The sequence below is a fragment of the Heteronotia binoei genome, chromosome 6 (assembly GCF_032191835.1).
Source record: "Heteronotia binoei isolate CCM8104 ecotype False Entrance Well chromosome 6, APGP_CSIRO_Hbin_v1, whole genome shotgun sequence".
NCBI lineage: Eukaryota > Metazoa > Chordata > Lepidosauria > Squamata > Gekkonidae > Heteronotia > Heteronotia binoei.
Genome location: NC_083228.1, coordinates 134,858,953 through 134,873,120, shown reverse-complemented (window position 1 = coordinate 134,873,120; position 14,168 = coordinate 134,858,953). Strand labels below are relative to the sequence as shown.

The window sequence follows — 14,168 nt, the reverse complement described above, 5'->3', positions numbered from 1 at the left end:
GTCTCAGGCAAAGGTCTCTCAATTCACCTACTGCCTGGTCCTTTTTAAATTGGAGATGCTGGGGATCGAACCTGGGACGTTCTGCATGCAAAGCAGATGCTCTTCCACTGAGCCATGTTCCTTCCCTGCTTTATCCTGATTGGTCCGTCAAGGTCAGTCTTGTCTACTCAGACTGGGAGTGGCTCTCCAGGGTCTCAGGCTGAGGTCTTTCTTCTCATCCACTGCCTGGTCCTTTCACCTGGAGATGTCGGGAACTGAACCTGGGACCTTCTGCATTTCAAGCAGATGCTCTGCCACTGAGCCACAGCCCCTGTCTATGTCTCTCCAGGGTCTCAGGCTGAGGTCTTTCCCATCACCTACTGCCTGGTCCTTTCAACCAGAGATGCCGAGGATTGAACCTGGGACCTTCTGCATGCCAAGCAGAGGCTCTTCCACAAAGCCATGGCCCTTCCCTAAAAGAAACTGCTTTATCCTGATTGGTCCGTCAAGGTCAGTCTTGTCTACTCAGACTGGCAGTGGCTCTCCAGGGTCTCAGGCTGAAGATTTTCACTTTACCTCCTGCTTGGTCCTTTGAACTGGAGATGCCGGGGATCGAACTGGGGCCCTGCTGCCTGCCAAGCGGATTGAGCCATGGCTCTTCCTTAAAAGAAACTGCTTTATCCTGATGGGTCCATCAAAGATGGTATTGTCCGCTCAGACCGGCAGCAGCTCTCCAAGGCCCCGGGCGGAGGTCTTTCACTTCTTTTTAGCTGCACATGCTAGGGATTGAACCGGGGACCTTCTGCATGCCAAGCAGAGGCTCTGCCACGCAGCCGCAGCTCTTCCCTTTGGAGGTTAGATTGGATGTTAACCCCCCCCCTCGTCCCCAAATCCCCTGTACACAATTATCCCAGCAGGGAGGGATATGATTGCTCTCCATAAGTATCTGAAGGGCTGTCACTTAGAGGAGAGCAGGGAGCCGTTCCTGCTGACAGCAGAGGAGAGGACTCGCAAGAAGGAGTTGAAATTAAGGCTGGGAAGGTATCGACTGGATATTAGCAAAAAAAATAAAATTATATAGTTGTTCAGCAGTTGTTCTCCCCCTCACTGGCAGTCTTGAAGCAGCAGGTGGACAAACACTTGCCAGGGATGCTTTAGGGCGAGGGGTGGCCAAGGGTAGCTCTCCAGATGTCTTTTGCCTACAACTCCCATCAGCCCCAGGCATTGGCCATGCTGGCTGGGGCTGATGGGAGTTGTAGGCAAAAAAAACATCTGGAGAGCTACCCTTGGCCACCCCTGCGAGTCTAGGCTGATCCTGCATTGAGCAGGAGGCAGGGCCGGCGCGCTCATTAGGTGACCTTACATGGTCGCCTAGGGTGGCAGCCTTGGGGGGGCAACCGATTGGGTGCTCCCTGGAAGGGTGAAAGCTGCCTCTCCCTCCTGGGCAACTTAAATCACCCTCCCAAACTAGGGCATCAGGAAGCCTGGCACCAGCCCTGGCAGAAGGTTGGCCTAGATGGCCTGTATGGCCCCTTCCAACTCTATGATTCTATGTTTGTCCCCACCCTGCAGATGCCACGGTGCATGCTAACACTTTTCCCAGGGCCCACCAAGTGTTTGTAGAAAGTGAGCAGAGCCAGGTGGGTCTTCTGCCCAGGAAGGCTTCTGATTGGCCACTGGAGATTTGATTGGCCCCGCAGATTTTTTTTTTTAACTGTTGCTTTGGCGGCAACTGCCTCCACAGCACAAGGAGCTTCACTGCAGCAGCCATTTTGTATCTGACTCAAACTTTGTTCCACCCCTCACCCACTTCATGCATTTTGTGATATAATTTATCATTTTAAAAACAAAACAGTAACATAAAAGGGGTACAGGACAAGGAAAGGGGCTATATAAGGATTATGGAACAAATTGTATTTATCAAAGGTTATTATACTTACAGGACATATTTTTAGACCATTTTTTAAAAGAACTTCTCATTCTAAGTTTGTCTCCTCCTTGCATAACAGACACTCCACCTCCCCTCAAACCAGTTCACGTGTTTTCGTCCCCACGCTTACCTTCGCTGCTGTCTCGGGCCTTCTCTGCTCTCTGCCCTTCTTGGATTACCTTCTTCTCTGTACACAAAGAAATTGTGCAGAATGATCACAAACAGAGACAGAAATAGGTTTGGGGTATGGATATGGGGGGCACGATGCCGGCTGTAGCACCATGTCACCTCTGATAAAAAAACAGGAAGTGATATGAGTCGCTCTAGGAATTGTTGGAAAGTCTATGGTTTTACCATAAAGCTCTCAGTGGTTTCTAGAGCTACTTTTGGTCGGAAGACGCTCAATTGTAATAGCTGGAAATCTCCAGGTGCGGCTTGGAAGTTGAGGGGCCTAACAGCCCTAGCAACCTAACAGTGTGGAGCCTATCAGCCCTAGCAACCGGCTGCAGGAAACACATGCCAAGCAACAGGAAGTGAGGCATGAACCAAGGGGCAGAGTCACAGAGGAGTCCTCCTCACCATAAAGTTACCTCGCCTCACCATCCTGCTGCTCCCATGCAACGACAGACAGGAGGCATGCAGGGCCATCCCTAGACTCTCTGGCACCCTAGACGAGGCTAACTTCTGGTGCCCCGCCCTGCACTGATGTCACTAAGTCATAGGGGGAGTGCCCAATTCGTCACCGCCCAGAAGGCTGGCGACCTAGGCAATTGTCTAGTAGCAGGGCCAGCCCCGGAGGCAAGGCACCCTTGTTCTCTATGGTTTTGGAGCATTTCTTTATAAAAGTCAGGGGGGAAAGGCAGCCCTGCAAGGGTCCCCGATCCAGCAGAGGTGGCGCCACCCCCCTCTTGAGGACCCCTGCCCAGAAGTCGAAGATTCTTGCTCCTGAGTAGTGTTTTCAGGAGAAGCCCATAAGCGACCCTCCCCTGCTTTGGCTCGTCCTCCTGACCTTCACACACAGGGCAGCACTGGTCCTCCAGAAGCACCGGCTGGGAGCAATTGAGAGGCTGGCACAAGACTGGGTCACAGATGACGGTGCGCTTCTGCCGAGGAGGAGGCAAGCAAGGAGAGGAGAGTCAGTCATTCTTGAGGGAGGAGACTTTGGGGGTGGAGCCAGGAGACTTTGGTGGGTGGAGCCAGGAGACTTTGGGGGTGGAGCCAGGAGACTTTGGGGGTGGAGCCAGGAGACTTTGGGGGTGGAGGCAGGAGACTTTGGGGGTGGAGCCAGGAGACTTTGAGGGTGGAGCCGGGAGACATTGGGGGAGGAGCCAGGAGACTTTGGAGATGGAGCCAGGAGACTTTGAGGGTAGAGCCAGGAGACTTTGGGGGGTGGAGCCAGGAGACTTTGGGGGTGGAGCCAGGAGACATTGGGGGTGGAGCCAGGAGACTTTGAGGGTGGAGCCAGGAGACATTGGGGGTGGAGCCAGGAGACTTTGGGGGTGGAGCCAGGAGACTTTGGGGTGGGGACAGGAGACTTTGGGGGTGGAGCCAGGAGACTTTGGAGATGGGCCTAGGAGACTTTGGGGTGGAACCAGGAGACTTTGGGGGTGGAGCCAGGAGACTTTGAAGGTGGAGCCAGGAGACTGGGGGTGGAGCCAGGAGACTTTGGGGGTGAAGCCAGGATACTTTGGGGGTGGAGCCAGGAGACTTTGGGGGTGGAGCCAGGAGCAAGGGTGTGACAAGCATGACTGAACTCCAAAGGGAGCTCTGGCCATCACATTAAAAGGGACTGTGCAAGCCTTTTAAATGCCTTTCTTCTATTTGGAAATAATGAAGGATGGGGCACCTTCTTTTGTGGCTCATAAAATTGGACCCCCTAGTTCAATCTTTTTGAAACTCGGGGGTATTTTGAGGAGAGTCACCAGATGGGTATGTTGAAAATTTGGTGCCTCTACCTCAAAAAACAGCCCCCCCCCACAGAGCCCCAGATACCCGCAGATAAATTCTCCATTATTTTTCATGGGAATAAGTCTCCGTAGGGAATAATGGAGTGCCCAGCAGACATTTCCCTTCTCCCCGGCCCTGCTTTCTGATGACCCTGAAGCGGTGGGAGGGCCTCCAAACCAGAGGATCCCCTGCCCCCAACTGGAGACTGGCAACCCTAGACTGCTTCACAAACAAGTACGGAGGAAGCGCGAGCCCCAGAGCTGCATCCTGGGAGTTCTGCACCCGGTGCTCCCAGAAGCGTTTAAAACTGAACTGTCGGGCTTCTGCGGTGTGGAAGCCATTCAACCCAGCCCCCAATCGGGTACTCGGGGGAATCTGACCACAGAGCCCCGAAGTCACATAAAATTGACAACAAACCAGGTAATGAGTGGCCTTCTAGCCACTCAGACCAATGGTTCCACTGGAGATTTGATTGGGCGTGCGGATTTTTTTTTTTTTAAGAATGTTGCTGCCGCCACAACACAAGGCTCTGTGGCAGCCATTTTGCCGCTGGCTCCACCTCCTGTGGCAGCCATTTTGTTGCTATCCCTACCATGCCAGGTCTGAGTCAAGAAATATCTGGGGACTTTGGAGGTGGAGCCAGGAGACTTTGGGGGTGGAGTCAAGAGCCAGGGTGTGACAAGCACAACTGAACTCCGAAGGGAGTTCTGGCATCACATTTAAACGGCCCACACTCCTTTTAAATGCCTTCCCTCCATTTGGAATAATGAAGGATAGGGACACCTTCTTTGGAGGCTCATAGAATTGGATCCCCTGGTTCAATCTTTTTGAAACATGGGGGGTTTTTTGAGGAGAGGCACTCAATTCTATGTTGCAAATTTGGTGCATCTACCTCAAAAAACAGCCCCCCGATCAATTTCCCATTATAGCCTATGGGAATCGGTCTCCACAGGGGATAATGGAGTGCCCCGCACACATTTCCCTCCGCCCCACTTTCTGATGACCCTGAAGCGGCAGGGGGGCCTCCAAACTGGGGGATCTCCTGCTCCCACCTGGGAATTGGCAACCCTTGCTCTGTCAGAATTCCAACTGTACCTGCAGGTCAAAAAGGTTGGGGGGCCCTAGTCTCGAAGTCCACACGCCAGGAGTGGAATTCCAGCAGGAGTTCCTTTGCATATTAGGCCACACACCCCTGAGGTAGCCAATCCTCCTGGAGCTTACAAGGCTCTTTTTTGTAAGCTCTTGGGGGATTGGCTACATTAGGGGTGTGTGGCCTAATATGCAAAGCAGCTCCTGCTAGAACTCCACCCCTGCCACAAGCCCTCCACTGGGATTCTTCGGATTTGGGCTTCCAGAATGCCCTGTCCTTTTCTTCTACCCACCTGGCAGCTGCAGACGGAGCATCTCTTGTCGTAGTCTGGGGCCCACCGGGAGCCATGAGCTCTGTGCTGTCCTTCGAAGAAGCAGGAATTGGGGTCTTTCTTCAGGTCTTCGGGGTTCTTGGGGGCCGGATCGCCTGGCAGCTCCTCCTCGGGCTCTCCGGGGGCCAATCGGATGCCCCCCGCCCCACAGTGGTTTGGAATGTGCACCTGGAAGAACGACAGCTTTTAGGAGGGTGGGGCAGGAAGGCATTCTGCTGTGGAGATGTGGGGGGACACAAGTATACCCCAGCACCATCAAGTTGCAGCTAACAGCAACCCCATAGCGTAGGGTTTTCAAGGCAAGAGATATCTTGAGGTCCTTTCCCGTTGTTTCCCTCTGCAGAGCAACCGTGGACTTCCTTGGTGGTCTCCATCTGAGTACTCACCAGGCCAATCTTGCTTAGCTCTCAAGACCTGAGGAGATCAGAAAAGCCTGGGCCATTCAGGATAAGGCAAGAGACAACCCAATGGGTTGCCATTGCCAGCCTCTGCCTTGAGACCCTGGACTTCCTTGGTGGTCTCCCATCCAAGGACAAACATAAGGACACAAGAGAAGGCATGTTGGAGTAGGCCAATGGCCCATCCAGTCCAACACTCTGTCACAGAAGAACATAAGAGAAGCCATGTTGGATCAGGCCAATGGCCCATCCAGTCCAACACTCTGTCACAGAAGAACATAAGAGAAGCCCTGTTGGATCAGGCCAATGGCCCATCCAGTCCAACACTCTGTGTCACAGAAGAACATAAGAGAAGCCCTGTTGGATCAGGCCAATGGCCCATCCAGTCCAACACTCTGTGTCACAGAAGAACATAAGAGAAGCCCTGTTGGATCAGGCCAATGGCCCATCCAGTCTAACACTCTGTGTCACAGAAGAACATAAGAGAAGCCCTGTTGCATCAGGCCAATGGCCCATCCAGTCCAACACTCTGTGTCACAGAAGAACATAAGAGAAGCCCTGTTGGATCAGGCCAATGGCCCATCCAGTCCAACACTCTGTGTCACAGAGGAACATAAGAGAAGCCCTGTTGCATCAGGCCAATGGCCCATCCAGTCCAACACTCTGTGTCACAGAAGAACATAAGAGAAGCCCTGTTGGATCAGGCCAATGGCCCATCCAGTCCAACACTCTGTGTCACAGAAGAACATAAGAGAAGCCATGTTGGATCAGGCCAATGGCCCATCCAGTCCAGCACTCTGCATCACACAGTGGCAAAAAACAAAAACAGATGCCATCAGGAGGTCCATCAGTGGGGCCAGGACACCAGAAGCCCTCCTACTGTGCCGCCCCCACAAGCACCAAGAATACAGAGCATCATTTGCCCCAGACAGAGAGCTCCAACAATAAAGGTAAAGACAGTCCCCTGTGCAAGCACCAGTCGTTTCCGACTCTGGGGTGACATATCATGACGTTTTCACGGCAGACTTTTTACGGGGTGCTTTCCCATTGCCTTCCTCAGTCATCGACACTTCTCCCCCCAGCAAGCTGGGTACTCGTTTCACCAACCTCGGAAGGATGGAAGGCTGAGTCAACCTGGAGCTGGGCACGGGGCTCTTGTTCTTTAAATAATAAATAGCAAGTAAGATTCAGGAGCAGCGTTCTTTGCTTCCTCCATGGCAGACTTTTTATGGGGTGGTTTGCCATTGCCTTCCCCAGTCATCTACACTCCCCCCCCCCAGCAAGCTGGGTACTCATTTTACCGACCTCGGAAGGATGGAAGGCTGAGTCAACCCTGAGCCAGCGACCTGAACCCAGCTTCCACTGGGATCAAACTCAGTTCGTGAGTGGAGAGCTTGGACCGCAGTACTGCAGCTTTACCGCTCCGCACCACGGGGCTGCTCCATCCAAGTACTAACGAAGGCCAATCTGTCGATATCCCTTTGCCATTTGAAGGTTTTACCATCTTGCTGTTCCGTGCTAAAACACCTGTGCTGTGCTACTGGGAAAACAAAAGTATTTAGGCCCTCTAACGCTGTCTGTCCTTCAAGGTCAGCACTACCTGTCGGAGTGTTTTGCTAACGAATACTGTGATGGGAGAATGACTGCTTTGTAACAATTCACTGGTTTGAACTTATCTCGTGCCAGAAAGCTAGGCCAGCATGCAAACGGCTAATTGCTGCTTCTCTATATATTCACTCAGCCAGGATCATAACGCCCCTGTATAAATCGATGGTGCGGTCTCATTTGGAGTACTGTGTGCAATTCTGGTCACCGCACCTTGAAAAAGGATATTATAGCATTGGAAAAAGTCCAGAAAAGGGCAACTAGAATGATTACAGGGCTGGAACACTTTCCCTATGAAGAAAGGTTGAAACGCTTGGGGCTCTTTAGCTTGGAGAAACGTCGACTGCGGGGTGACGCGATTTGAGGTTTACAAGATTATGCATGGAAGGGAGAAAGTAGACAAAGAAGTCCTTTTCTCCCTTTCTCACAATACAAGAACTCGCGGGCATTCGATGAAATCGCTGAACAGTCGGGTTAGAACGGATAAAAGGAAGTACTTCTTCACCCAAAGGGTGATTCACATGTGGAATTCACTGCAGGGCTTTTTTTGTAGCAGGGCTTTTTTTCTATAAAGGGCTTTTTTTGTAGCAGGAGCTCCTTTGCATATTAGGCCACACCCCCTGATGTAGCCAATCCTCTAAAAGCTAACAGTAGGCCCTGTACGAAGAGCCCTGTAAGCTCTTAGAGGATTGGCTACATTTGGGGACTGTGGCCTAATATGCAAAGGATTTCCTGCTACAAAGAAAGCCCTGATTCTCTACACCATGTGGGGCTGCTCCATGCGCAGACCCGGACGGTAGAAAGGATCGTGCCTGTGCCACTTCCGGGGCCAGGGAGTGACAGCATAGATCCCCAGGGAAATACTTCCACACTGGACTCTCTCTCACGTCAAGGAGACTCGACCCAGCCTTGTATGGAAATCAAGGGTGGAATTCAAGCAGGAGCTCCTTTGCATATTAGGCCACACACCCCTGATGTAGCCAATCCTCCGAGAGCTTGCAAGGCTCTTTTTTGTAAGCTCTTGGAGGATTGGCTCCATCAGGGGTGTGTGGCCTAATATGCAAAGGAGCTCCTGCTAGAATCCCACCCGTTTGCACTGTACGTTGCACTCTCCCCTTTGCAAACGCCGCATCCGTCCCCTGCCCCGTGCCAAGCAGCTGCCCCTGATCCCTGGCTAATCCACCTGCGTTGCGCCCAGTCCTGCCAGGAGCCCTGCAGTCTCTCCCAGAGCAGGTGGCGCTTGGTCCCCTTTCAGCTCGAGAACCGGCTCCGACGTGGCTCAGCGGCAGCTGGGAGGAGGGGAAAGAGGCGCACGTGCCGAGGCCCTTGTCGGGTGCCAGAAGAGTTGGCATCCGCCCAGGCCAACAGAGCTTCTGGGAATCCATCGGCGAGGCTGGCACGGGGGCCAGATGCGGGAGGCGGAGGACAGCCTGTCTTTGCAAAATCCCTCCCTGGGATTTTTCCAGCGCAGGCGTCAGGGAGAATAAGCACAGAGAAATACCTTCGCCACCCAGCTGGGGCATGAGCTGCCCCGAAGGCTTGAAGAAAGGAAGGCAGCGTGACAAACTTGGCCCGGAAGTCCGGCTGGCCTTAACACTGCCAGGATCGAGTCTAAATGACAAATGTCAACTGCATGGAGCTCATTCCCTCTTTCCAGGAAAGCCTGCTGTAACTCTGGGAGATGTGGGGAAAATCTGGAGAGCAGGGGTTTTTTTGGGGGGAGACCCCTAAGGGAGGATTCTGAACAGCCTTGCTAAACAACAGCTCCAGGATGGGGGCAGGAGCTGGGCTTGTCAATTTCCTGGTGGGTCCAATAAATAACAATAACGGTGAATTGATACCACTTCGCTATATTTCCAATGTAGGTTTTCCAGTATTCACATCCCCAACATTCCTCATCGATCAAGTGCTGCGGGAAAAGTTCTCCAACGATGTCCTTAAAGCGCAAAAATTCTTCTCAACCACTCACAAGGCTGGAATAATGTGCCTATGCCGATCCTAGGATAGATTGAAGTGCGTCACAAAACCTCTTGCCAATATCAAAACAGGCAGCCATGTTGGTCTGAAGTAGCAGAACAAAATAGGAGTCGATTGCACCTTGAAGACCGACGTAGTTTTATTCAGAACGTAAGCTTTCGTGTGCATGCACGCTTCTTCGGACGAGGAACGAGGTACAGTAAGCGGAGTACAGGAAGCATAACTGGTGGGGTTTGGAATGCCAAGTGGTTCAACAAAGTTGAAATTAAATCAGAAGAGTTTCTGGCTCGACATTAGGAACGAAATGCCTTCTTTTTGACCCAGGTTTATTAGCAATAGAATAATTAACAGGCATTTCCACATTCTGACAGGTTACTGTTTTATGGTTTCCCACGCTAAAGCAACCCAGATCAAAGGTTTTCTGAATTTGTTAATTTTGCTATTGGTTTTTAACTTTGCACCATTTGGCATTCCAAACCCCACCAGCTATATGTGGCTCTGCTTACTGTACCTCGTTCCTCGTCTGAAGAAGTGTGCATGCACACGAAAGCTTACGTTCTGAATAAAACTACGTTGGTCTTAAAGGTGCAATCGACTCCTATTTTGTTCTCTTGCCAATATCAGTTCAAGGTCGGATGTTCATAGCAGCACAGAGGTAAAGAAGTTTAATCGATCATAAGAGCGGCACAAGCTCTTTTCCCCACCCTTGTGCATGGCTGAGAACTTTGCACTTTAAGGACATTTTTTGAGAACTTTTCTATAGCGGACTTTGTTATGATAATGTGAATACTGAAAAATCTACCCTGGAACTACAATGAAGTGGTGTTAGTTCTTAATTCACAGTTATTGTTATTGATTGAATTGACATTATTCCACGGTTCTCTTTGGTTTATAACCTCCGGGTCAGGCCTGGGTATCTCCAAGAATTAGAACTGATGTCCGGACTGCAGAGAACCATTCCCATGACTGTTTTGGAGGGTGGACTGTCATGGGTGCTGGGGAACCTGCAGAAGAAGCCGAGCCTGCAGAAGGAACTGTGCCCCTGCCACCTGCACCAGTGCCCCTGCCTCCTGCTGAAGAAGATCCAAGCCCCCCTGCCTCGCCCTCTCGGGTGGCTCGTGTGCGTGACCGCCTTTGTCGGGACCTCAGGGATCAGAGGAGGGCGGCACGCTCACAAGCAAGACGCTCCCTGAGCCCTGAGTGTTGAAAGGATTCTGGCCCTTCTAAGTGTGAGGATACTTAAGTTTCGGCAGGATCCTGGCTGCTGCTCTGAGACAGCAATTAGCCCAAATGAGCAACAGGCAGCAGAGGGCTATATAGCTGTGGGCTTTGGGAGGAGGCTTTGTGGAAGCAACTAGTCACATACCTGACATCCTAGCATCCACTCCGGCTCTTGACTTTGGCTTTTGGATTCCTGACTTTGGCTTGGACCTCTGGACCCCCTGACTTCGGCTTCGGAACCGCTGACCTGTGATACCTGGATTACGATTCTGTTTTGGCGCCTTGGACCCACCTTGCTCACCAGTCGCAGACCCTGGACTGCCCCTGGACTTTGCCTGACTCAGCCCCAGCTCGTGACATGGACTTCATGGCATTATACCTTGCTGAAGTCCCACCCACCCCCCAGGTTCCACCCACAAATCTCCAGGAATGCTCCAACCTGGAATTGGCAGCCCTTCATATTCCACAAAGAAACCTTGAAGAAGACGAAGATATTGGATTTATATTCCACCCTCCACTCTGAATCTCAAAGTGGCTCACAATCTCCTTTATCTTCCTCCCCCACAACAGACACCCTGTGAGGTAGATGAAGATACTGGATTTATATCCCGCCCTCCACTCTGAAGAGTCTCTGAGCAGCTCACAATCTCCTTTCCCTTCCTCCCCCACAACAGACACCCTGTGAGGTAGATGAAGATATTGGATTTATATCCCGCCCTCCACTCCAAAGAGTCTCAGAGCGGCTCACAATCTCCTTTCCCTTCCTCCCCCACAACAGACACCCTGTGAGGTAGATGAAGATATTGGATTTATATCCCGCCCGCCACTCCAAAGAGTCTCAGAGCGGCTCACAATCTCCTTTCCCTTCCTCCCCCACAACAGACAACCTATGAGGTAAATGAAGATATTGGATTTATATCCCACCCTCCACTCTGAAGAGTCTCAGAGCGGCTCACAATCTCCTTTACCTTCCCCTCCCCCCACAACAGACACCCTGTGAGGTAGATGAAGATATTGGATTTATATCCCGCCCTCCACTCCGAAGAGTCTCAGAACAGCTCACAATATCCTTTACCTTCCCCTCCCCCCACAACAGACACCCTGTGAGGTAGATGAAGATATTGGATTTATATCCCGCCCTCCACTAGTGGACCTCCTGATGGCACCTGGGTTTTTTGGCTACTGTGTGACACAGGGTGTTGGACTGGATGGGCCTGATCCAACATGACTTCTCTTGTGTTCTTGTCTTCTTATGCCTTTGAGTATTTGAAGAAGGGAAGGTTCTCCCTCTGCCCGGCATTCCATGCCAAGAAAAGCTACACCTGCTGAACTCCTGCCTGCTGGGCTGCTCTTCGAGCCCTCCCGGCTCCGCTGGGATGAATGGAAGCCGTATGAGCAGCAGTCAAGAACACACAATCCTCCGGGGAAACGCGGAAGACAGGATCTTGGCAAACATCAGCCACTGGCAGCCAAGCATGTTTCTAAACTGTCTCCCAGATTAAGGACCACGTGATAATTTTTTGGAAAAACATAATCATTTTGGGAGAAAAAACCCCCTCTCTTTCTCTGCCCGATCTTCAGCTCTGTCAACAGAGAAAGCCTTTCGCACCCCCGGGCTTTTCAGAGCAACCCTCGCAAGGGTGATATTCAAGATGCTGTCAGGGCCAGGAGTGCCCCATGACTCCCCGCTTCTCCTCTGGGGCTGAGGCCAAGGAATGGTTAGCCCACATTTCTGACTGTGTTCCAATTTAAATACGAAGATAAGACGGGCTTTGCTGGCGCCACTGCAGCTCGCCCCGATTCGGAAAAGTTAGAATTTCTCCCAAGTGGCCTATGCCAGAGCTAGCAAGGTTGGAGGTTCGGATTAGGCTGAGGGGAGTCCCGGGTTCAAATCCCTATTTGGACGCAAAGCGATCCTGGAGTAAGAGTTGTCATGTGAGCTGTATAGAAAATCCCCTGTCCCTTTAACAGAAGCGTAATGGGACACCAGTGATTGGAAGTGGTTTGTTGTGTAAAAAGTGAGGGTCCTTATATATAAGGTTGTACTGATTTCCACCAATTTGCTCTTTAGGACCTGGGAAAGGCCCTCCCCCAATGGCACTGGCGCTCAGCATAGGGTTGCCAATCCCCAGGTGGGGGCAGGGAATCCCCTGGTTTGGAGCCCCCCCCCCAACTTCAGGGTCATCAGAAAGCGGGGGGTGGGGAAATGTCTGTTGGGCACTCCGTTATTCCCTATGGAGACCGATTCCCACAGGGTATAATGCAGAATTGATCCATGGGTATCTGGGGCTCTGGGGGGGGGGCGCTGTTTTTTGAGGTAGATGCACCAAATTTTCAGCATAGCATCTAATGCCTCTTCTCAAAACACCCTCCACGTTTCGGAAAGATTAGACCAGGGGGTTCAGTTTTATGAGCCCCATAAGAAGGTGCCCCGGTCTTTCATTATTTCCAATTTAAAAGGTGTGCGGACCCACTAAACATGATGGCCAGGACTCCGTTTGGCCAGAACTCCGTTTGTCACAACTTTGCTCCTGGCTCCACTCCCAAAGTCCCCAGATATTTCCTGAATTAGACTTGGCCACCCTAGCTCAGTATCTGTGAGTATTGCCATGAAAAAGGAAATACCTGATTATTTATAGAATCATAGAGTTGGAAGGGATCTCTCGGGTCATCTAGTCCAACCCCTGCACAATGCAGGAAACTCACAAACACTTCCCTCTCAATTCACAGGATCTTCATTGCTATCAGATGGCCATCTAGCCTCTGTTTAAAAACCTCCAAGGAAGGAGAGCCCACCACCTCCCGAGGAAGCCTGTTCCACTGAGGTATCGCTCTAACTGTCAGGAAGTTCTTTTTAACGTTGAGCTGGAAACTCTTTTGATTTAATTTCAAATCCTTGGTTCTGATCCTATCTTCTGGGGCCACAGAAAACAATTCCACACCATCCTCTAGATGACAGCCCTTTAAGGACTTGAAGATGGCGGTCATATCGCCTCTCAGTCGCCTCCTCTCCAGGCTAAACATCCCCAGCTCCTTCAACCTTTCCTCATAGGACTTGGTCTCCAGACCCCTCACCATCTTTGTTGCCCTCCTCTGGACCCGTTCCAGCTTGTCTAGATCCTTCTTAAAATGTGGTGCCCAAAACTGAACACAATACTCCAGGCGAGGTCTTATCAGAGCAGAATAAAGCGATACCATCACATCAAGTGATCTGGACACTATACGTCTGTTGATACAGCTCAAAACTGCATTTTGCCTTTTTAGCCACCGCATCACACTGTTGACTCACGTTCAGCATATAATCCACTAAGACCCCTACATCCTTTTCGCATATCCTACTGCTAAGACAATGGCCATGCCCTGAAAAGCTTGGACACATTTCTCCACACCTTTGGGCAACCCACTCAGTCTCAGGCTAACCTACCTTACAGGATTGTTGTGCACTTCAAATGGACGAGGGGAGGCCCATCCACGCCTCCCTGAGCTCAAAAATTCCCCAACTCTCTCAAAACAATTCAGCTATTGGTCAAAAAACATACTCTGCTCTCCATCAAATATCCCGGAAGATGAATTTTAAAAGGTAAAGGTGGTCCCCTGTGCAAGCACCAGTCATTTCCAACTCTGGGGTGACGTCGCATCACGTTTTCACGGCACACTTTTTAACAGGCTGGTTTGCCATTGCCTTCCCCA

General features: G+C 51.3%; 1 protein-coding gene across 1 annotated transcript in view; it reads right to left on the bottom strand.

Annotated features, from left to right (window-relative positions):
- CHRD (chordin) overlaps positions 1-14,168 on the bottom strand; it is a 104,512-nt gene that overhangs the window by 13,367 nt on the left and 76,977 nt on the right. Inside the window, 3 exon segments of the mRNA XM_060242720.1 lie at positions 2,040-2,096; positions 2,919-3,012; positions 5,239-5,445. Of these exon segments, the coding sequence (XP_060098703.1) occupies positions 2,040-2,096; positions 2,919-3,012; positions 5,239-5,445 (358 nt within the window).